The sequence below is a fragment of the Aquarana catesbeiana genome, linkage group LG01 (genome assembly GCF_042186555.1).
Source record: "Aquarana catesbeiana isolate 2022-GZ linkage group LG01, ASM4218655v1, whole genome shotgun sequence".
Classification (NCBI taxonomy): domain Eukaryota; kingdom Metazoa; phylum Chordata; class Amphibia; order Anura; family Ranidae; genus Aquarana; species Aquarana catesbeiana.
The window spans coordinates 886,797,799-886,822,679 of NC_133324.1; the positions used below are offsets into that span (position 1 = coordinate 886,797,799).

Here is a 24,881-nt window from a genome sequence, read left to right on the forward strand (position 1 = left end):
CAGGACATGGTTCCAGTAATCCATGTCCTTAGTTTGCTTGTCTTAAAGCGGGGGTCCACCTATCTATCGTTTTTTTTTTCTTTTAGTTCATTCACAAACTTTTCTTCTCAGCATTACATACTCACATATTGTGTGTAATATGTCCGCCTGTGTCAGATTTCGTTATAAAGAATAACTTATATTATTCACTGCAGGTGGTTTCCATCTTCATTGTGGGCATTTGAAGCCCACAAGCATTTATTTCCTGGATGTGGTGAATGCTGTGCTCCCAGCATTCACCGCTCGTTCCCGCACATGCTCAGTGGCATCCTGGGAAGCCTGAGACTAGCTCCCAGGAGTCTGGGAGAGGCTAGAAACACGCCTACTCCCACGGGAGGAGAACCAGGAAGTGCAAAGATGAATAGAAAAATAAAAGGTAATTATGGCGATTTAAATTTTTTTAAACGGCATGTCAGCATCTAGGCAAGGAAGAGAATACATACAGATATTGTTCAAAATTTGGGTGGAACCCCGCTTTAAGCAAACAATTTGCAGGCTTTCTTGTGCATCATCTTTAGAAGAGGCTTCCTTCTGGGATGACAGCCATGCAAACCAATTTGATGCAGTGTGAGGCGTATGGTCTGAGCACTGACAGGCTGACCCCCCCACCCCCACCCCCACCCCTTCAACCTCTGCAGCAATGCTGGCAGCAAAAGACAAAGACAACCTCTGGATATGATGTTCAACACATGCTCTCATCTTCTTTGGTCGACCATGGAGAGGTCTGTTCTGAGTGGAACCTGTCCTGTTTAACCACTGTATGGTCCTGGCCACCGTTCTGCAGCTCAGTTTCAGGGTCTTGGCAATCTTCTTATAGCCTAGGCCATCTTTATGTAGAGCAACAATTCTTTTTTTCAGATCCTCAGAGAGTTCTTTGCCATAAGGTGCCATGTTGAACTTCCAGTGACCAGTATGAGAGAGTGAGAGCAATAACACAAAATTTAACATACCTGCTCCCCATTTACACCTGAGATCTTGTAACACTATCGAGTCACATGACACGTGGGAGGAAAAATGGCTAATTGGGCCCAATGTGGCAATTTTCACTTGGGGATGTACTTACTTTTGTTTCCAGCGGTTTAGACATTAATGGCTGTGTGTTGAGTTATTTTAAGGGGACAGCAATTTTATACAAGCTGTACACTCACTATTTTACATTGTAGCAAAGTGTCATTTCTTCAGTGTTGTCACATGAAAAGATATAATAAAATGTTTACAAAAATGTGAGGGGCATACTCACTTATTGAGATACTGTATATAACATATATATAGCATATATATAATGATATAACATATAACATATAGCTTTTGTATAAAACTGTATATAGCAAACTAGTTCATTTAAAATAAACATATTTACTCTGTAGTCTTAAATATATTTTGGATTTCACACTTTTCTTTAATTATTAGTCCTCATGCACACGGACATTTTTACAGCTGCTTTTTTGAGCTTTTTTTGCAGCTTAAAAAGGCCTGTCTATGTTAGTCTATGGCTTCATGCCCACTTAGGCGTTTTTGAGCTGCAAGTGGCATAGGCGTTTTTAAGCTGTAAAAAAAACCCAGGACCAGTGGGTTCTGAGAGACGTTTTTCAGCTGTAAAAACGCTCTAACGCTGAAAAACGCTCAAAAACGCTCAAAAACGTCATTCATCAACGTTTTTTAGCGTTTTTAATCCATTGAAAAAAAAAAAAAATGTGAAAAAAAAACGCTCAAAAACGCTAACGCGGAAAAACGCTCAAAAACGCTGAAAAACGCTGAAAAAAGTTTAAAAAAATCACTGCAAAGATACTGGCGTTTTCATAACATTTTTTTAACAGCCTGTGTGCATGAGGGCTTAAAATCTTAATTCAAACCATATTTTTTTTGAAGAGCAGGGAAGAGTTGCTAACATGGTCACCAACACAAGAAGTAAGAGAAATCTCCGCAATGCAGGGGGGGAGGGAAATGTTATTGGTACAGTAGCTGAAATCATTGGCAGGTTTTATTTTTCCATCTGTGTGTTCTTGTATGGTAATGGGGGTAGAAAGTAAGGGAAATTCTAACAGAGGTTGTATCCCTTCCCCCACTCTATTCAAATCTAAAAAAGGAGTCCTTACACATAATGGAATTGACCCTTGCATCACCTGCTATGCCAGCCTCCTGTTTTTCCAGCTTTTTTCTGATATTCTGCATAATGCAGTCATATAGTTATTACCACTTTGCACAAGAGTGTCACACAATGCTTCAATAGAATTTATGATGAAAACTACATGAGATCCAGAGAGATTGTTATCCCAGCTTGTTTTAAATGTGCAAATTGGTATCATTAAATTATTGAAAGTGAGCCTGCAAAGAGCACAAATTACTTCTTCATGGTGTAATGAAGACAAGCACTCCAAGGCCTAATTTGAGGAACACATTAATCTGAACTCTGATATGTATGTGGGGCACCATTTATTCTCTAAAGAGGATAAAAGGGGTAGCCTGTCTATACATTGAAGCTGAGTCTCATAGCCTAAAGACATCAGAACATCACAATTTAATTCTGTATCCTCTCAGGCAATGTCTCATCCAGGTAATGAGTACGGCAGGCCTATTACAGAACACATATACTATTCAAATATAATGGATGTGTATATGGTTTGCAGCTTATAAGTAAATCTAGTAGGGTTTGGTCTTTAGTGTTCAATTACATTTATCACTTTGGAGGAGCACAGAGTATAGAGATGATTTCAGATGAAAAGAGTCATCCAATACATGAAAATAAATTCTCAAATTTGAGAAACAGCAGACAGAACAAACTATTATACACTATAAGGGGTAATATTTTACATGAATGTTACTAGGGCTGAGTAGATTTTTAATAATAGATTATTCTTTCTTTACTAAATGCAGCCAGCCCACTTAAAATTTGCAAGTTTCAGGCAGCAAAGGATCTACTTCTAAAGGTATACTTCTAAACTCATCGAGCTGTGTTCTCTTACCAATGTTGTGACCTTCTTTTAAAAGTCCTGTAGAGACAACCATGCTACCCCCTTTAGCCATTCAGCTGTGACCCCTCACCCCTGCCATGTATTGTCACAATTTTCCATCAGTGTTTCACCAATCATCCGTTTCATCTCTTGCCCATTATGGCACATCCAATATCCTGCCAAACTTTTACCCCTTGTCTGCATTTTGGAGACAACAGTACCCCAGGCCCTACCAGGTACGACGGTTCTTTGGCTGAGTCTTGGTCTAGCACCTCCAATCAGCCATTGATTTTGCCAAGCTCACATCCTTCCAGACTTCCAGACCTCCCAACCGTCCCCCTCCATCCTCCATTGATCTACAAGCATCACCATCTGCTCAGTTAGGCCTCCCATTTCTTGGGCCCCAGTACACATGCCAGCCCGCTGTGAGTCTGAACTCTCGGAATTCAGCTGGGCTGTTGGGTATTCGAAGGGGGATATTCCCCTCCCCCTCCATTATTGTTTGCCGAATCTGTTTTGGTGACTATTGGTGGACAGGATCGGTGGGAGACCACAGGCCCCAACTCTCCTTATTTTAACTTTATTCTTTTTGGATGTATACATGTACTTCTTTGGCTATTACGATACATTATACTTCCTGTGAAAACCCCTGATGAAGGAGACTACAGTTCATCTCTGAAACGTCGTTGGGTTTAGGAATATGTATCATGCCGTTTGGCCTCCTGCTTGTACTATTTAATGCATCCTTTCTTTTTTATTCTATGATCTATATGTATTGAATAAACTTTATACTTTTTTTACATTTACCTACTTTGTTTTGGTAGTGCCTTTAAAGTCCCACCCCCAGGGGGGGTCCCCTATTTCTATATATTAGGGATGCTACACACCTTTATTTTTCTTACAGTTTGTTTTGCATAACCCTTTTTCATTTAGGCAACACAGTTTGGGCACACTACAGGGGGGGTAGGAGGACACAATACAGGGTCTTAGGAGGGGGCAGTACAGGGCGTTAGGAGGGTGCAGTACAGGGCATCAGGAGGGCATAGTACAGGGCGTTAGGTACAGACCAGTCTGTACACTGACACCGCATTGTACATTATATACAGACTGGTGTGTTTAACATATACAGTACAGTGTCGGGGTACAGACTGGTCTGTATAAACTGTATGGTGCTAGTGTATAAGACCAGTCTGTACCCTGCTGACACTTGCTCCCCTCAATACTCGGTTCTGCTTCCATGGACACTTCCACAGCTGCCTCACACTATAGAAACACACGTGCTGATTCTGTCCACCCCCTTGCCCTTGGAGACCCACTCTGTCATTGGATAGCAGCCAGCCAGCCATCCAGCCTAGCAGCCAGCTCTATCTCTGTGTAGGGACAGGAAGGGAGGAGTCATGACATCACCCACCCTCTTCTTGTTTAAAGAGGCAGGAGAGGATCGCAGCGGTGCTGCATAATGAAAAAAGACAGCCGGGAGCAGGAGTGTCAGTGTGGCCAGCTGTCAGACTGTTCCCACTGTGCTGAGGATTTTCCCGCCCCCCTGTGCTGGCACCGTAAGGCGTGTACTACTCCGAACCCCACTGCCAGAGAGGAGTAGGAGGTGTCCCGCCCCCAGCTGATGTCACTTACGGTATCGGTTTTCGGTATCGGAGCATTTTCGCGAGTACTGATACTCAGTATCGTTATCGGTGCATCACTATTTTTAACAATTGCTCTCAATTATGACTTCCAACCAAGTATAATTTTCCATATCTGCTAAAATGAGCTGTACATGAATTTGTTCACAGAACTCCAGTAGAAATGTCGTGCCCCTTGATTTCCTACTTTCCCCAGCGGTTTCTCAATTGATCTCTACACTAAAGCAGGCAAACCCTCTCACTCAGCATGCAGGATGAAAGGAATGAAAGGAATATACATTTATGGATGTAAGAGCGTGCAATCAGGGCTTCCCAAATTCTTGTAAATATGGAGAAGACTGTTCGTTTTTTTTTCTTTTAACAATAGTGGAATTACACTTCCTGGTGGGGCAACAACAAGAACAGTAAATAAATGCAATGACTAGCAGTTATTAGTGAAGGCAGACATGGGTTGTAATTCGACAGTAACTGGGTATGCTTGCCTAGTAGCATCCAGTACAACTTTGAGTGTGTGAGCATACAATATATATATATATATATATATATATATATTTGTATATCATATACAATATACAAAAGTTGATCCAGGAAATATTTGATTGCCTCTTGGGGGATCAGGAAGGATTTTTATTTTCCCCTGCTGGAGCAAAATGTATCATGCTTTTTTTTGCATTTTTTTTTTTTACTTCCTCTGGATCAACTGTAGATATAGGATAATGCACATGTAGGTTTTTGATTTGTGTGTGTGTTTTCTTTTGGGTTAAACTAGATGTACTTGTGTCTTTTTTTTAACCAGATTAACTATGTAACAACAGTTTACCTTTAGTCCTCCGCATACCGGGCAAGCTGCAAAAAGTGCCCTTGTAACACCAGGATGGGGGCTACAGATTTCACAAGTGTCACTTGTGCCTGTAGCAGCCAAGTCACTCCCTTTGGGTTCAGTTCCCTGTGGTTGTGCTTTTGTAGCTGTCCACTTTGGAACAAAATCCACATAGGTTTCATCACCTGAGTCTTTGCTTTCTGGCAGTAATGATGAGGCTCTGGCCTCTCCATGCGGTACCAATAGCTTAGCATCACTAATGTTTTGAGTTCCTTGTGCCTGGTCCTTGGATAAAGTGGAATCTGAACTCTTGTGTTGAGGTTCTCGAGCAGCTGCCTGTAATACACTTCGGGGTGTGTCATAGAGATGTCTGACAGAGGCAGGAATCTGATATTCAGACCCTCTCTGTGGATCAGCATGCTGACACGTGCATAGATTTTGATCTGTAGCCATGGTTAAGGGTAAGCTAAGCAATGACCCAAACTCCTCACCCTGGCAAATGTCCAGGCTCTCAGCATAGGAGGAAAAGCTCCCTGAGTAGGAAGAGTGACTGCCCGTAGCTATGCCACTATCAGAAGAGCTTTGACGGCCAATTTCCTGTAAATGTCTAGATGCAGCAGGCTTAGGAGGTGGCTTGGAGGCACGGAAGGCATCAGAATAGGATTTATCTTCTCCCAGGTGGATGCCCTTTGCTGCTGGCATCCCATGACTCTCAGCGGATATGCTAGCTGAAGAAGGCTCTGCCCATATGGTCAGTCTGCTGCCTGCACTGGCATCCGAATGGCTGGTGTCTGAGGAAGAGCTGGATATACTTCTATCATCACCTGAAACAAAACAAGCAAATATATTATTAAAGTAGAGGTTAAAGTGATTGTAAAGGCTCCTTTAAAAAAAACAAAAAACAAAAAACAAACATGTTGTTATATTTACCTCCTCTGTGCAGTTGGTTTTGCACAGGGCAACCTGGATCCTCCTCTTCTCGGGTCCCTCTTTGCTGCTCCTGGCCCCTCCCTCCTTTGAGTGTTCCTCAGCCAGCAGCTTGCTACAGGGGGCACCCAAGCTGAGTCAGAGCTCCATGTATCCATTCAGACATGGAGCCCTGACCTGGCCCCTCCCCTCTCTCCCCAAATTGGCTGACTGACTTTGATTGACAGCCACGGGAGCCAATGGCGCTGCTGCTCTGTCTCAGCCAATCAGGAGAAGTGTACTGGATGACTGAGGGGATCGTGGACCTTGTTGGAGAGAGAAGGGGCTCAGATAGGTAATTGGGGGGGGGGGGGGGGGCTGCTACACACAGAAGTTTTTTTATCTTAATGCATAGAATGCATTAAGATAAAAAACCTTCTTCCTTTACAACTCCTTTAAATCATCAGAATTGAGAGGATTGATTTGCTAAAGGCTAATAGGCCGTTCACTTTCTAGGGGAATTTTCCCTTAGCTTAGTGAATGTGGTGAAAATTCATTTTGCAAATAATACCCAATCAAGTGCAGAAAAAAAATGTATTCTTGCTTGTACATGTATTCTGTGCATTAATATACATTGCGTTAAGGCAGCATATTAATCTGGAACAGGCTGCCAACAAACCACAACTTACCTAAAATCAGATAAGCATGACTTATTAAAATGCAATTGGTTCCCATTTGTGCAATGTGGTGTGCAAAAATAGACATGCATTTGCAAGGTGTACTGGAGAGCCATTCAAAAAGGAATATTACTGTGCTTTGTGGTAACACTTAATAAAATGCATGTCTTATTACATTAAAATTCAGATGTGAGACCAGCCTGAACAAAGTAAAAAAGGAGTCCCGGAGCAAAAGAAAAGACGAAAATGAGCGTAGAGACAGCATGGCAGGGTGGATAGTAGAACAGCTGGGTAAGGGTAAAAGGTAGGTCTGTTAGGTCTCTTTAAACCAAGGGGGTTGTGGTCTGGGGCTGGGAGTGCTCCTGGGAAGTTTAAGGGGGGGTGAACGGCGAGGGGCCAGCTAGGTGCTGTACGAAGAAAAAGAAGCTTCCCACCCGCCCTCCCTAGGGTTTGTGGTTTACCGACGTGGCTGTGATGGCAGCCTGGCAGTGGTGGGTCTTTGGAGGAGAAGGAAAATTCTGGATTATAGAATGGTCGGGACCCATCGGTGGTATGGAGTTCTTGGGTACATTCCGATTAACAAGGGGTTTAACTCAAAATATGTAAATGGAAGGTCACTAAGGATGATGAGGATTGTCTCTGAGCCGGTGTGTTGCAGCTGGAGGCCTAAGTTTAAGAAAAGGTTGTCGCAGTGACCAGGTTGTGTGTTGTTGCACTCAAAGACCACCAAGCTTTATTTTTTAATTTTGTCTGATTGTTATGCTAAGTGTGTTATTTATGGAAGTTATGTATTTTGTTAAATAAAAGGCTGTGATGGCCATTTTACTCCAAAACCTTGTCACCTTTTTTTATTGTATAGTTGGGGGGCTGGAGGGGGTGGTCTAGCAGGTTTGGGCAATGCTGGCGGTTATCTATCCTACACATGTCATTTTTTTGGGTTAATTTCATCTTCTTTTTTTCTTTGTGAAAATATATTTTAAAAATGTTGAATTATGTAATTTTCAAATTATTTACTTGAAATCTTTATTTTACAAACAGACACTCAATACTAGCTCCATTCATAATACTCATTACTGCAAGCTTGAAAACACCTTGCTGCTTATGCTGTCTATAGCAGCCAAGAGATGTACAACTGTCATTCATGCATTGCATTGCAGAGCAAGGATGCAGTCTTAAAGTGTATTTTGTATTCATAAGCATAAGTAACAACATATAAAACAGAACAGAAACGATATACCACAAAATTACATTTTTTTAATGAAAAAAAAACTATTATAAGTCGTCGCAATCCTATACAATGCACAATCTGTGCAAGAAAATAGGTATGTGAACCACAAAACTTGGATAATCTTTGAATGATTCTATAAATTTAATTTACATGTAAGCGCAGAATGATTTATTTCTGCTCGGTATTTAAACTGTAATTTATGTAGGAAGAGGTTGATACAGAATGTCGATACAGAGAGCTTCCATTGTATAATATTCACTGAGATTAACTGTATTCAGGTTCCCTTGTGTATTATGTGGTTGTTTCCTGGATATGGATTTTATTGAAAATGCATGTAAATCAATCATAGACTTCATCTATGCCTAATCTCTGGTAACAGGTACTATCTGTCTAGATAAATTTGTAGACTCGTAATAATTGTTTGTACATTACTGCCTTCCCAAGGGCATCAATTTATTTTCTATCTAGCTCCCTTCCTATTGATTTATTATATTTGCCAATATTTTGAAAATACTTCACTTTTTTTTTTTTGCTGACAAAACATACAGTATCTATGTACTAACCCAGGCCATACAATCCCATAATGGTAAAATTTTTTTTTAACCTTTTCATAACCGAGGGTAAAACAAACCTTAATGCCAAGACCCAATTTTGCAATTTTGACATGTGTTAGTAAAAGTAAACATTTGTTTGCAACTACTTTGTGTATGCAAACGGATTATAACTTCTTTTTTTCAGCACAAATTGGGCTTTAATTTGGTGGTAAACAGATATCTCCTGATTTTTTTATTATCAAAGAGACTATCAAGAGAAACTGTCCCAAAATAGTAAAAAAAAAAATATTTTTTTTAAATGTAGCTTTATATTTCCTGCTACCACCAAAGAACATAAATTCTCCTGACAATCGCAGTGATACCATATATGTGTGTGTTATTTGTTGCACGTACCCTTATTAGGGCTCAGAAACAATGGTGTACATTTTGTTTTCTTTGTATTCTACCTAAAACACATTCACACTGACACTAACTGACACTGAATTAATTTTTTTAAATCCTACCTAAAATATGCTAACCTTTGACCCCTATCTTGACCCTAACAATAACCCTGGTACTGAACTAGATTAAACCTTGATCTAGCTCATTTCTTCTTACTTTTTGAGTAGTGAGACCCCAGTGACAGTCCAGTGAGACCCCAGTGAGAGCCCAGTGAGAGTCCAGTGAGAGCTGCGGCACGCTCCCAGCACAAATACAGGAAAACATATATGTGGTGCCCAGGTTTAAAGCCCACCCCCTGGATCTTGTATATATGTGTTACTGTGTGAGGTTAAATACATATTTGCTAAGCAGCAAATGATTGTTCGCTATCAACTGTCCACTAGGTTGGTTGTCATAATTATGTGCATTCACTACCCATGCATATAGGAGTTTCTCCTCTCTTCCCACTCTGTCTGACACCTGAACAGGAAATGAGAGAAATCTCCCTCACGGGGATACAGACAGTAATAGTTTCACCGTTCAAGATGAATTTCAGGTATGGTATATTTTTACATAGTTATATTGGTCCAGCTTGGACCATACCATACCTAGCCGATTCCACTGGAAGCTGGAAATCCGTATTCCCAGTTGCTACTGAGGCCCGAGACATTCAGAACACAGGAGGTTGGCCGCCCAGCATGGGTGCCATCCAGAGAATGCTTTGCATTGGACGAGATAGAAAGAACGAGCAGTGACTTTATGCTCTCCACCTTGTCCTATCAGAGAACACTTTGCATTCATTAGAAAATGTAAGCAGTGTTCAGAATGCATCAGGCCAGCCCACTCAACACAGGATCCAGAATCAAGTGGATATCACTGGAATAGTGGTGTCTACTACAACGATTTCCAGCTTCCAGGGGCATGATATCTACATAGTTACATTGGTCCAAGCTGGATCAATGTAACTATATGAAAGAATACCATGCCTCATCTTTAAAAATACAATTTTGGCTTGAATTTAGCTCGGCTTTAAGGCCTCATGCACACTGGGAGTTTAGCCCCATGCATAAGACTCTGGTATCTAGCTGCTGCTGGAAGGTACAGGGGCAGCTGTACCTTCCAGCTTGCTGCCAACAGCCTGTCAAACTGTATGTCTGGCAGCTGCTATAGCAGGACTGGGCTGGATGGTGTACTTAGCGGTACTTCCGATTAGGGCAGTATTTGCCCATGTCCAGAATGCAAGCAGTCTGCATTATACGCTTTAATATATTCTTGCATACTTATTCCAGATCTGTGCCTCAGAAAATATTGAAGCCATTTAAAGTTTGATGTTAGGCTAACTGGCCTGTAGTTCTCAGGAATATATTTTGGCCCTTTTTTAAATACTGGTGCCACCTTGGCTTTTCTCTAATCAGCTGATGCCATTTCTGTCAGTAAACTGTCCACAAAAATTAAGAGAACATTGGTCGGGCTATCACTTGACCTTCCTTAAGGATCCTAGGGCACAAGCCATCTGGTCCCCGGGACTTATTTATGTTAAGTTTTTCAAGTCTATTTCTAATTCTGTCCTCTGTTAACCAGGAGGGTGCTTTCTGCGACATGCTATGAAAATTAACTTTACAGTCTTGGTTACCGTATCCCCCATTTCCCTTGTGAAGACTGAGGAGAAGAATATATTCAAAACCTTCGCCATCTCTCCATCTTTTGTAACCAGAATCCCTTCATCATCCCTTATGGGGCCAATATGTTCTGGCCTCCCTTTCTTACTATTTATATACTTAAAGAATTTCTTGGGATTCTTCTTACTCTCCTCCACTATGTGCCTTTCGTGTTCTATCTTAGCCACCCTGATTGCACCCTTACATTTCTTATTGCATTCTTTGTAAATTTGGAATCCTGACAATGACCCCTCAGCTTTGCATTGAAGGCCTTTCCTTTGCTTTTATATGCATTTTTACTTTGGAATTGAGCCATCCAGGATTTTTATTAGCTCTTTTAAATGTATTTCCCATTGGAATGCACTGGGCAATATCTTTATTTAGTATGCTCTTATAGCACTCCCATTTTTCCTCTGTGTTCTTGGTTCCTAGGATTCTATCTCATTTAATATCTTCTAGCAAAAAGCGCAGTTTAGGGAAGTTGGCTCTTTTGAAATTCAGTGTCTTTGTATTACCCTTGTGCTTCATATTTCTGAGGTTTATACTGAATCTAATTGACCTGTAGTCACTGTTTCCTAAGTTGCCTCATATTTCCCCATCTGCGATCAGGTCTGTATTGTTGGTAATCAGTAGGTCTAGTAACGTATTGTTTCTTGTTGGTGCATTCACCATCTGATCCATGAAATTGTCCTGCAACATTGCATGACTCCAGATCAACTTTCTTTGCAAACATTCTGCAAGTCTGCTGCAAGTTCTGGTCCAGTTATGTTGTGTAATAGTCATCCCACCACAGGGGTCACTGTGGCTGAATTTTCATGCTGTAGACTTGTGGAGCTCTTGCTGTAGACTGCAACTTTGCTCTTGCTAGAGACCTTCCATTAAATTTTGCTACAAATTGGTGTCAACTAGAAATTGTGCTTCAATTGTACAACTTGCCAGAGAAAATGTGCAGAAAGTTAACAGACTTACAATTCAACCCTGCCACAAATTTGTGGCAAGTCATCCTTGCTATCTGGGATGTTGTTAGTAACGCTAATAAAGTGATCGGTGATAATACTGTACACTGTCACTGTACTAATGACACTGACTGGGTGACAGGGGCAAATGTGAGGGTAGTAGAAGGGTTAACTGTGTGCCCAACAAGTGTATGTAGGCTGATTTGACTGGCTTTTCATCCTAATCTCAGCTTTGAGCGGTAAGTGAGATTAGGAAGAAAGAAGCAGCTAGCTATGGTTAGCTACATTAGCAGGTTCAAAGCCAAAACCATTGGCTGTGAGCCTGGTGACAAACCTGTGCAGTGTCCAACCACAGCAAGAATGGCAGGCAGCACGCCAGCCGTAGATGTTAAACTGCTGGTTGGGAAGTGGTGAAAATGTAAACCTCTGAAATGGTTTATAGTGTGGTCACTGTGGTCAGTTACTCTTCCAGTAGTGAATGACACATAATCAGGGCTTTTTTTCAGCAGGAACGCAGGGTACGCAGTTTCGGCACCTTCAGCACTGAATCTATGTAATGGCAAGAGGTGCTGGGGCGTGCTGCAGGGTCAATTGATACTGGCTACTGGGGAATCTATTGTCGCCGAAGGGGATCTATTTTTGCAGGGAGGTCTATTGTTGCTGGGGGTGGATCTTATGTTGCTGGGGGGTCAGTTTTTGTTAGGGGGCTCTACTGTTGAGAAAGGGATCTATTGTTGCTGGCTGCAGGGGCTCTATTTTATTGCTTTTCTTGTTATCCTTGGCAAGTTCCATACAAATTACTTAGCACCACAAAATGTTGCTTGGTTCTATATTCTATATTCTAGGGGCAGTACTGGGAGATGGGTAGGGGTTGAAACCAAGGAAGGGTGCTCGAAGGTGGGTGGGGGGTGGAGACAAGGGATGACTCTGAAAGGGGGAGTTCCTGCACATATTCTCTGGAAAAAAAAGCCCTGCACATAAGGATGACAAGCCTGAAACCAGAACCTTCAGAAAGGACAGTTGCTTCAGTTCTATCATGACAGGTGGCCTTTTTAATATAGTAATTATTTTCCTTACCTCCTAGGCTGTGATGAGACAGCATGCTAAGCCGTTTCTCCAACTGTAGGGTTTCATGGGCCACTCTGTCCTCCATGTAAGCGGGGTTTAAATTTGGATCTTAAAGCAAACAAACGTGACATCAGTTGGCAACTTAAGATTTGTGAATTTATGAACAAAGAATAATAGCCAATATTGCAATTACACCATCAGATTATTCTTCATAAATGAGCAAAGATATATAAAGTGAAACAGTCATATAACATCACACAAATATATTTTTCCTTTTGGAGTGCGGTAGGGGAGAATTGCCATGACAGGCTATGAATTCAGCTAAGCTACATGTGTCACCAGCTTGTGAGTTCCCAATGTATTCCTTTGAAGGATCCTCCATCAACTTCTTCACTGGAATATAGAAATAGCTCAGGACAGTAATTGCCCAAAGTTGGCTGAACACCAGTAGAATTCTGTTTGAAAAAAATTGTTCTTTGAGCGTTTATTTGATTTTCTAATAGTTAATGGGAACAAATGGATGATGGTTTTCAACTGTATAGATGAGGAGAACTGAAGGTGAAGGAAGGATTTTTTTTTTCTCCAATGAATGAAGTTTTAACTCTTCTATTGAGCTTTCATTTAAAAAAATCATACTTATTGTTTTGTACACTTGCATCCCTAAATTGAACGTAGTACTCAAACCATTTGCGTGCCAACCAGATTAAATTTATCAGGGTTTTCAAATGAAATCTGTCAAGCTTATAATGGCACTATTGAATGCTCTGACAAATGATTTTTCTGGATTTCTTTACAAACGTTCGAATGGCCATCTTAGTCTGTAAGAAGTGGTGGGAGATCACCCTCCAAAATAATAATAGTAATTTGAATTGGCGGTGATATTATTTTTTCACCTAACCGTAACACAAGAAGACCCATTAATGGTGTTCTAACCAAGAAACAGAGTAAATGCAATTAAAATAAGCTTCTGCATGCCATTCTAATAATAGTAGGTGGTAATTCTTCTAGAATTTTCCATTCTTCACAGATTTACTTTGCACATCCCCCAGCCTTCTCCTCCTTTGCAACCCTAAACCCTTTAGGATACTGAGCCGTCAGTATGCATGTTTATAATTGGGTTTGCAGTGCATTCTGTGGCATAAAGCATTAGCACATAGAGTACATACTTCCCTTTTAGTCCTATCATGCGCAGAGTAAGAACCTATATAGAGCCACATTACATTGTGTCATCCTACAGAAATGTCATTGTGCAATCCTTACACAGCATGATATCTAAAACCTACCGGGCATTAATGTTGTAGAAAACAGCAGTATATTAAAAACATAAACAATACATAGCACTGAAAAGCTTGGGGATGCCATTCATCGGACATTCATTCTCAGATGTGAAAGGGCTCATTCACACCAGCCTGCAAGCGATATGCATTGTACAATGTGTGAGTGCTGGTAAGAGGAGTGAAGGGCAGCGTGATGCATTGTTACAGCGTATTGCACTGTTTACTTTTTTCAACTTCATTGAAATGTGACAAAATGACTTTCATTTAACTGTATTCAAGATATGGTGATGTGCCTTGTGCTGTGTACAAATGCCACTGTTTCCTATGTGCCCTTGCCTTGAACCTGCATCAGTGTAGATTAACGGACATTGTAGGAATGAGTCCTTAATAAAGTGGATGTAAACCCTCTGCTATACCCAGTGAAGTGAACCGCCTCAGATGACAGTCAGAGATGAAACAAGTCTCCCTACATAAGTTTTACTTTTATATCTGCATTCTTTCCCTTTCTACACTCTTTGGAATGTGCACATCGTGTTACAAATCTTTCTTCCTCATTCAACAGTGGGAAGGGAGTCTGGGCTTTAACTGTGTGAGAGCTGATTGGAGGAAAGGCAACCCCCCCCCCCCCCACACACATAGGCAGAGGGACAAAGAAACTTGCAGAGCTGCAGTCTGAATAGACAAGCTCTCTGCTAATCTATCTCTCAGTTCCCTCCCCCAACACAAATTTCCAGCTGCTTTTATCTTGAGTGTCAGAAGTTATGCTAATAACAGAGAAACGGAGAAGCAGAAAGACATGGCACTCAGAGCTTTGGAGATAGATAGGTAAACACTACAGATATATGTGCCCAGGTCAGATTTAATTAATGGGGTTTACAACCACTTTAAGCTCCCTACCCATGTTACAATCTGAGTGTACAATTTCCTTTAGTGCAACCATGTAATGCAAAGGTCAGCCTGATTACATACAGAGTGATTAATTAGATTAATTAGATTAGGTAGACTTTCATACTACATACATCATTTAAAGGGTTAGTTCACCTTTACCACAAAACTGTTTATGCAGATAAGGGGCACCTGTGGCCTTTGTTATAGGTGTAGGTCATTTACCCAACTCATGAAGCCTGACTGGAAAACTCCCAGAACGTTGCTAAGAGAGGCCCAACTAGGGTTGCCAACTGTCCTGGATTCATCTGGACAGTCCAGGTTTTGAAACCCCCTGAAACCTGAATACATTACAGACTCATAGTCATGTGCACCAGGTGTGCCAGCCCCAATCACTCTGTATGGCACAGATTCCCCCTGCTGCCACCCCCCCCCCATCTCCTTTCACCTCTGAAAAAATCCTGACTGTCCCACTGCCCTACCGACACCATTCACTGTTCTACAAACAAAATCTACTGCCCTACTGACTGACACCATTCACTGCCCTACTGCCCTACTGATACTCAAAAAGGATATAGGGAACTGGAGAAAGTGCAGAGAAGGGCAACCAAAATTATAATAGGCATGGAGGAGATCAGCTATGAGGAAAGATTAGAGGAACTGAATTTATTCACTCTTGAGAAGAGGAGATTAAGGGGGGATATGATCACCATATAAATATATAAGGGGTCCATATAGTGAACTTGGTGTTGAGTTATTCACTTTACGGTCATCACAGAGGACAAGGGGGCACTCTTTACATCTAGAGGAAAAGAGATTTCATCTCCAAATACGGAAAGTTTTCTTCACAGTAAGAGCTGTGAAAATGTGGAATAGACTCCCTCCAGGGGTGGTTCTGGCCAGCTCAGTAGATTTCTTTAAGAAAGGCCTGGATACTTTCCTAAATGTACATAAAATAACTGGGTACTAACATTTATAGGTATAGTGGATCCAGGGAAAAAATTCAATTGCCTCTCGGGGGATCAGGAAGGAATTTTTTCCCCTGCTGTAGCAAATTGGATCCTGCTTTTCTGGGTTTTTTTATCGCCTTCTTCTGGCTCAACTGTGGGTATAGGATTGGGTATATGGGATTGTATGATATTTTTTATATATTTATTTATTTATTTTTATGGTTGAACTAGTTTGACTTGTGTCTTTTTTCAACCTGACTAACTATGTAACTATGTAACTATGATGTTTTAATACATTTTAAAATGTTTGTTTACATGTATTTCTAAGAGAGAATGTGGGACTGTGTGTGATCCAATGCTGATTCTTCAGAGGGCTAGTGTAAACAACCTCTAATGGGGTTGATTGTGTGCTCACTGCTTGATATCACACTTGATATCACAAAAATGAAAAAATAAATTTTATAGGGGGCTGTATAAAAGTATTGCATGGTCAATGTAATATATGCTTAGTTCATATTCTAGGACAACATTCTGTCAAAAACTGATATTCAGTGACTCATGCCAGCCCACTACAATTAAGGCTCATTCACAAATATATTTAGTTGAGCTGCATTGATTTGCATAGTTGAACTCTGGCTTAATGCAAAGGCACATAGAAAACAATTGTTTACACTATGAAGCTGTGTTGAGATGGGTGGCAGGGCATTGAGTAAAAGGAGATATACTGCGTTTTTAGCACAACTTTGCACACCACAGTACATCAAAATACACTGTGGTGCATAGACTTGAATAAAGTGTAATTTTGTGACACTTCAAAAAAGAACAAAAAATGTAAATGGTGCTTTGTGCTGTAACAATGGGTAACTACCCCTAAAAAATGGACCCCAGCTAAAATGTATGTGTACGTTCAAGTGCATCTAATATAGGTGCTAGAATTAGGTATATTTCGTTTTTGGCTCACTGTCTTCAGTAGAGCTGTATTTTTGTTGGTAAATTTAACTTGCCTCGCTGTGATCAGTGTGGCTTCAATTTATTGATTAGAGAAACTTAGTTCTAGCTCACTGTAATCAGTGCAGCAGCATGTGTTTAGTTAGGTCTGTTCAGTGTTTCAGCTTCTGCTGGTTTGATTGCTTCCTCTGCTTTCCAGAGAACAGTAGATGTCTCTGGAAAAAAGGTGTGGAGCAATGCAGATAGCAGTATGAATATTTATACAGCCCTGGCCAATCCCAAGGTACTCTGCTCTTGTTGTTCTAAAGAAGTAACTTTTGTGCTTTCAACCACTTGCTGCTGCCATATAGCAAAATGACGTCGGCAAAGCAGTTGCAATATCCTGACCGGACGTCATATAACGTGGTCAGGATAACATGCCGCTGAGCGCCCCTGAGGGTGCACATCGCGGCGCGTCAGTCTGACACACCACAACTCCGATCTAGGTAAAGAGTCTCTGACAGAGATTCTTTACCACGTGATCAGCCGTGTCCAATGTAAACAGGAAGAGCCGCTTATCGGCTTTTCCTCACTCGCATCTAACAGACACGAGTAGAGGAGAGCCGCTCGGCTGCTCTTCTGACAGGGGGGGTCTGTGCTGATTGTTTATCAGCTCAGCCCCCCTCAGATGCCCACCCAGGACAACCAGGGATGCCACCAGGACCACCAGGGATGGCCACCACTGATGACCACCAGGTCAGCATGGCATCCCTGGTGGCCATGGCATCAGCATGGCATCCCTGGTGGCCATGGGTGGCAATGTGTGCCCACACATGATGCCAATGTGTGCCCACACATGATGCCAATCAGTGCCCACCAGCAATACCTGCCAGTGCTTCCTAAATCAGTGATGCCAGTGCGATCTAACAGTGTCAATTAGTGCCAGTGCCACTCATCAGTGTCCATCAGTGCCACCTATCAGTGCCCATCAGTGCCCCCCTATCAGTGCCCATCAGTGCCGCCTATCAGTGCCCATCTATGCCCATCAGTGCCCACCTATCAGTGCCCAGCAGTGCCACCCATAAGTGCCCATCTGTGCCGCCTATGAGTGCCCATCTGTGCTGCATATCAGTGCCACCTATCAGTGTCGCTTTTCAGTGCCCATCAGTGTCGCATATCAATGCTCATCAGTGTCGCATATCAGTTCCACCTCATTGGTGCCACCTCATCTGTGCTCATCAGTGCCACCTTATCAGTACCCGGCAGTGGAGCCTCATCAGTGACCATCAGTGAAAGAGAAAACGTACTTATTTACAAAATTTTATAACAGAAACAAAGAAAAACTTTTTTTTGTTTCAAGATTTTCGGTCTTTTTTTATTTGTTTAGCAAAAAATAAAAAACGCAGAGGTGATCAAATACCACCAAAAGAAAGCTCTATTTGTAGTAAGAAAATGGTGAAAAAAAAATTGCTTGGGTACAGCGTAGCATGACCGCGCAATTGTCATTTAAACAGCGACGGCACTGAAAGCTGAAAATTGGCTTGGACAGGAAGGGGGAAAGTGCCCTGCATTGAAGTGTTTAACTACTTCTACTACAAAGCCAAGTCCATAGTTTGCTTTTGCATGGACGTCTGCTTCAGCTCTACAGAAAAAAGTTTACTGTCCTCATCTTGTACATAGTTTTTTGGAGTATCCCACTCAATTCCCCAACCTATGCAAGTTTACAGAAACACTTGTTATTTAGCCAAAGAGTGACTGTGAATGTGTGCCTGGCTGCAGGGCAATTAATTAAAAAGAACCTGGGCAATTTCCAGTGGCTCCTTCGAGGCTAGCACTACATGAGTTTTGGGTAGAGTAGTAAGTGGAGAGTTAGAATCCCTGTCACGTTTTTATTACTGTTTTTACACTCTCTATACATCCTGGTGACTATTGTCACCAGAATGTGAAATCTTTAAACTGCGTGTTGTGGCTACATGACAGGAAGTGAAGCAAATTCTGACAAATGAGACATAGGTGGCAAAAAAAAACCCGACAGGGGTTTTAACCATTTCCTACTCCATCCAAAAGAAAAGGAAAACTGTTGATGATAGCGAAAGACAGACAGATAGATAGATAGATAGATAGATAGATAGATAGATAGATAGATAGATAGATAGATAGATAGATAGATAGATAGATAGATAGATAGATTTCTATCTGTTAGTAGCGTGGTCCTCATCACTTGATGCTTGCAGTTCCTCTGTCTCCTTTATATTAACCTGGGAGTACTGGGCGAAGTCCAAACGGTCCTTTTGTCGGAGAGATGCCTCGGACAATACAGTCAAACAGGAAACTGATCTGATCTCCTTCGGAACTGGAGAGGAAAAATACACCAGCCCCTGCCAAGAGAGAGAATAAGATGAATGCTTGCTTAGAATAAGTTGTTTGTATTTTATCGTTTTAAATCATAATTACTGATTTTTAAGAATACAAATACATGATAATTTATAGCCAGAGTGCTTCTGCAAATGAGAGTTTTGTGTTTTCTATGCAATATGGGATGATGATATATATGATTATATTATCAATGCATTAACACTCAACACTGAAACCATTACTAGGACATGGCTCTTTATCATCGAGTTCTATCTTCTTTTTCATCCATCCAGACAATAAGAGATCCAGTAACAAAGTATTTAATACAAAGCAAGTACCACTACCAATATGTTATTTTGCAATGGAGAAAATGTAACTACCATATATCTGCAAAGAACAGATATAAAAAATCATTTTTTTTACACAAAAAGTACAAACAGGACTATGTAGTGCCCAAACGATGGGCCCGAAATGTCATTGTTCGCTAGGGCCCAGTATTGCAGTGTACTGTTTTGCTAAAACACCTGGTTCTGTCGGTAATATTTAGAACATGTTCCATTTCTAGGTCTGTCAGAATTTTCGAAACAAAAAAGTCCAATGAGGCACACACACGAATAGACAATGAAAAGCTTCCGTCTGACTTTTTCTGTCGGACATTCCGCTCGTGTGTACGCGGCTACAGGTAACTATGCAATAAAATTTCAGCTGAAGAAAGACTGGAGGTTTAGCCCACAGCAACCTATTGCTTTTGTGTTATTTTTCTACAGCTGGTGTGCAAATGAAAGAAAGGGCCAGCAATGCCTTCTTTCATTCCTGTACTGCTATAGGATACTTCAACCTGTTGCTGCTCACATAACTCATGTATGTGGCAGCAAAATGGTGGGCTGTAACACCTGTAGGCAGATACAGTTTACCCTCTCTTCTGTAGGGGGCACTGTGTTGCGGAGGATGTGGAGGATAAGAGGGACATTCTTCCTCTGCAGACTCAGTAGGTGTCACCAGGGGAGCAGTGATCTGATTGGACAGTGCAGATAGTGCTAATAAAAAGCACTGCCCCGCTGTATTTGGAGCGCTTTTGCAAGTGGCTAGAGTAGGGAAAGGAACCACGCTTGTTAGGGACAGTAAATTAGACAAAATAAAGTTCCTGTTCGAGGAGGGACAGATTGGGGACATAGCTGTCTTCTCCTCTCTTCTCTGGTGTCCAATGCTGTGTCATAGGACTTGCTCAGCTCTTCTAAGTGCCACTTGCACCGCCAATCTGCCAATCAGCCACCCCTTATGAAGATGCTGCCTCAGTAATGTAAGATATGCCAAAGTGACAACCTTTATGCTGGAAAACTGCCAATTTACCACTGAGAACACTACTACTAGCATTTCCACACCCGTGTTGCCACTGTCAATCTGTTCACTGACACCATACTGTTGAGAACTATATTTCAAGTGTTTTGCCGCAGGTACTGCAGCAACAATACTAGTGCTTGTGATCACCGATTGTTGATCCACTTAACTTACCATTATCTATATACCTATAACTCAACAAAATAGTAATTGTGCAATTTTACCTTGGGCTCTCTGCACAATTTTTTCCAATTTGGGTACCAACTGCCTGGCCCTGTCTAAATGCCCAGATGCTGCAAATATGTGTAATTGGGCAGGCGCTGTTTCTATGCTAGGAACGCGCTAATTGCACGTTTCCAACATAGAGAATAAGCTGTCAAAGACAGCTCTCACTCACCGATAACAATACGTAGTTGGCGGGACCAGCTTCCAATCATCTGACCACTGTGAATGCCAATCAAGGTGGTCATATGATCACTGAATCTTCCTACCACCCTGGGCTTTCAGAAGTTTTTAAAAGGATGCCAGGGTGGGTAAGAATGGGTTAATGTAGAACTAAACACAAATATTTAAAGCATCAGGCTAAAAATCTGTGTCAAGTGAATTAAAATTCATATCTTAGTCTAGTTCCTGTGTTTACCATTTTCTAATAAATACTTGGTGATCCCGCCGGTGTCTTCCTCCTTCAGGGTGACAACGCTAAATGCCCATCAGTTCATTAACTACAGTTTTGTCACCCTGTACAGATGCTTGCACAACTAGGACTAGATAGATAGATAGATAGATAGATAGATAGATAGATAGATAGATAGATAGATAGATAGATAGATAGAATTCTGATGTATTTATATCTGTTGGTACAGTGATCAGTGACTACTAATAAATACTTGGTAATACTGCCAGTGTATTCCTCCTGAAGGATGACTATGATAAATGCCCAGCAGTTAATTCACTACAGCTTTGTCCCCCTGTACAGCTGCTAGGACTACAGGAAAGGTCACAGGGGCAAAGTAGATGGGACATTTTTAAAAACACATTATAACTGAAGGCAAAACATTTTTATTAGTTTTGGTTTGATTGGAGAGGGATTAGAACACCTGTCAGTTTCTATTTGTCATGTTTGCCATTATCATTGACAGTTATGCCCTGTACACACGACCGGTTTTCCCATGGGAATAAACTCTGAAGGCTTTTCCGACGGAGTTCCGACGGAATTCCGCTCAAGCTATCTTGCATACACATGGTCACACCAAATTCCAACCGTCCAGAACGCGGTGACATACAACACGTACGATGGGACTAGAAAATGGAAGTTCAATAGCCAGTAGCCAATAGCTTCCGTCTCGTACTTGCTTCAGAGCATGCATCGTTTTTGGTACGTCGGCACAGCATACAGAAGATCGGTCTTCCCGAAAGGAATTGGTACCGTCGGAAAAATTTAGAACATGTTCTCTTTCTAGGTCCGTCAGAATTTTCGATGTAAAAAGTCCGATGGGGCATACACATGATCGGAATATCTGATGAAAAGCTCCCGTCAGACTTTTTCTGTCAGACATTCCGCTCGTGTGTACACGGCATAAAAGAAAATCCCAAATTTTGGGTTGTCACCAGAACAGGAATAGAAGGGAGATATTCCAATGGGGACACTAGTTCTGGTACGCTGGTGACAACCAGGGTACCAGAACAAACAGATTGGCATGTTAATAACTAGTTACATTGGCCCAAGTAGGACTTGAGACCTTGAAGACTTCTGAACATGCTGATGCTTGGATTTATTCTGTAAAGAATATTAGCTCAGCACAGCCATTTACAGTCTGATTGGGGAACATTCACAAGTTTGTAGGCTTTCCCTGATGTTCCTTAGCAGTACCTACATGGGGGGTTGGATCAATCAAATAGGACAGATTTTCTTGGAATTATGGTTTGCACAAGACAGCTCCCTCCTTTATAGACTTAAACATCCAAATACACAGAATTTTCAATGATTATTCCTAAGAATGATGATAGTTTGGCAGCTTAATTATGCATGCATTGTAACTAGCCATAAAATGGTTTTAAGCAGTTTTAGGACCAAGGTTGTTGGAAGATCCCAGTATCATAATAAGTGACTCCAGAATCTCTAATTCCAGGCACATCCATCTTGGTTCTAGGAAGAGACAGTAGCCACAAATGCCTATCAAAGTTTATCTTGTGTACCTCCTACGAGTCATGTCAGCTCTCCACGCTGTGATGCTTAAATAAAATAAGACTCTGTGCCAGCCACATGCCATTCTGGTATAATTAGCAATGTTTGTAGCTGTGTTGTACATAGGTTAGATGACCGCAGCAAATAATTCACTATATCTATTTGTGTTTTATAAGAGCTAAATCTGAAGAGCAGCAACAACAACATAGAGAAGGTATAAACTAGCAACAAGTTGTTTTGTATTATCCAACAGTCATGGTGATTACCGGGGGCGCCTTGCCGTCTACAAAACACAACATGACTTATTAAGGTGATTGTTTTTTTTTTTGGTGCGCAGCTGAAAAAACCTTAACGTGTATTTCCACTTTTGCAGATGAATTGGGATAACGCCTATTTTATATATGTTACATATTCCCAAATAAAGAAAGAAAAAATAAATAATTAAAAAATATATATTTAAAATTGCTGCCCACATTTTGTTTTATTTTAATTTGCCTTTTCAAATAGTGCAAAGTCAATAAATCCAGGCTTGTTGTGTCATCAACTTACTAACAGGTTACATCATCTTTTCATTGTCAAAAGAATATACACAGGTTATCAATTTCTTACTGAGGTTAGTATTTACCATAGTAAAAGGACAATAAAGTAACTGGAAAAATGGATGTGTATCTTCCCCATGACTGGCCTGGCCAAATCCTGGCCAATGATGAAAAGATATCTTATTTTCACTGTGATTTGAAAAAAAGACCTTACGAAGGAAAGAACAAAATAACAACATAAGATTGCACCTTATTATTTACAAAAAGGCTGGAGATTGCAACTTGCCAGAGCAAGAACCTCCACACCCAAACCAGTGAAGGAAAATACTGAAGGAAAATACGAGATATATTTGCTTTTTAGAGCACATTAGAAAAATCATCCACAGCAACACATCCTAGAGGCAGACAAAACACTAACATCATTAATCAGACAACCACCACGGGTGGTATACACTAAAAATAAATCACTTAGAGACATACTGGTGCAGGCCCCAGAGGGAAATATGAGACCCGAAAATATTTCTTCACTAACAAAAAGGGATGCTACAAATGTTCTAAGTGCAATATGTGCAACACTACATACTACTGTATAGTACAGGGGGGATCTTTCATCATCCACATACTGTCAAAAAAAAAAAAAAAAAAAATGTTTACAAATGAAATGCTTATTGAAAAAAAGAATATTGCCAGCAGTATGGGTAAAACCATGAATAATATATCAGGTCAGTAAAGCCGGGTACACACAGGCTGAATGTCGGGAGAGATTTGCGGTTAAAAAAAAATGGCCGACATTCGGCCCAGGTGTATGCCCGTCTGTCCGACAGAACCCGGTCAGTTGGGGGGGTAGGGGACGGCATCCCGTCTGTCAGAACACAACAGCTCAGTGAGGGAGGTCGCTGTACTTACTTTGCATAGTGAGTTGACAGTTCTTTTTTATTCAACCCGCTGGGTTGAACAGAAACAAACCTACAGTGTGTACCAGGCTTAAGAAGCAAACCACTCAAAAGTCACACAAAAGGGGGGGGGAGGGGGTTGAACAAAAGGGTTGAGTAGGAGAGTAGTGGGGTAGAAGGAGGAAGGAAACCTTTCAGGAGAAGGGAGAAGAAGCTGTGCAAAACAAGGGGAGGAAAAAAAAATGAAAACCTGATCGAGGATCTGCACCTGGACTAGGAGGAGAGACATCAGGTGGCATAGAGCCCCAAGAGTCTATCCAGTCAGACCAGATTTTGTCAAACTTTTTGGGGCAGTTTCTATTGGTGCATGTGAGCTTATTCAATGGTAAAACTGTTGAGTGGCCTGCCATTCTGAAACAGTTGTTCCCAAAACAGATGTATTGAAGGACAGGACCAGACCATATGTAAAAAGGATGCCTCCAGCATACCACAATGGGGGCAGGATGAAGAGTCATTACGGTATATAACGTCTATGGGGTATAGTGGGCCCTATGTAAACATTTTAGCTGTATAAAGTGATCCCTGGCAAAATCATAATAGTCACATAAGAGGACA

At 41.3% G+C, this 24,881-nt stretch overlaps 1 protein-coding gene and 1 long non-coding RNA gene across 3 annotated transcripts in view; one reads left to right on the top strand and one right to left on the bottom strand.

Annotated features, from left to right (window-relative positions):
* The window catches only part of DOK7 (docking protein 7), a 231,819-nt gene that overhangs the window by 45,551 nt on the left and 161,387 nt on the right, over positions 1-24,881 (bottom strand). For both annotated transcript variants that reach the window (XM_073610865.1, XM_073610864.1), the window contains exons 5-7: positions 19,215-19,334; positions 12,927-13,025; positions 5,451-6,274 (exon numbers count right to left, since the gene is read on the bottom strand). In XM_073610865.1, the coding sequence (XP_073466966.1) occupies positions 5,451-6,274; positions 12,927-13,025; positions 19,215-19,334 (1,043 nt within the window). The remainder of the gene's footprint in view (positions 1-5,450; positions 6,275-12,926; positions 13,026-19,214; positions 19,335-24,881) is intronic.
* The window catches only part of LOC141117847 (uncharacterized), a 160,013-nt gene that overhangs the window by 11,026 nt on the left and 124,106 nt on the right, over positions 1-24,881 (top strand). The window lies entirely within an intron of this gene.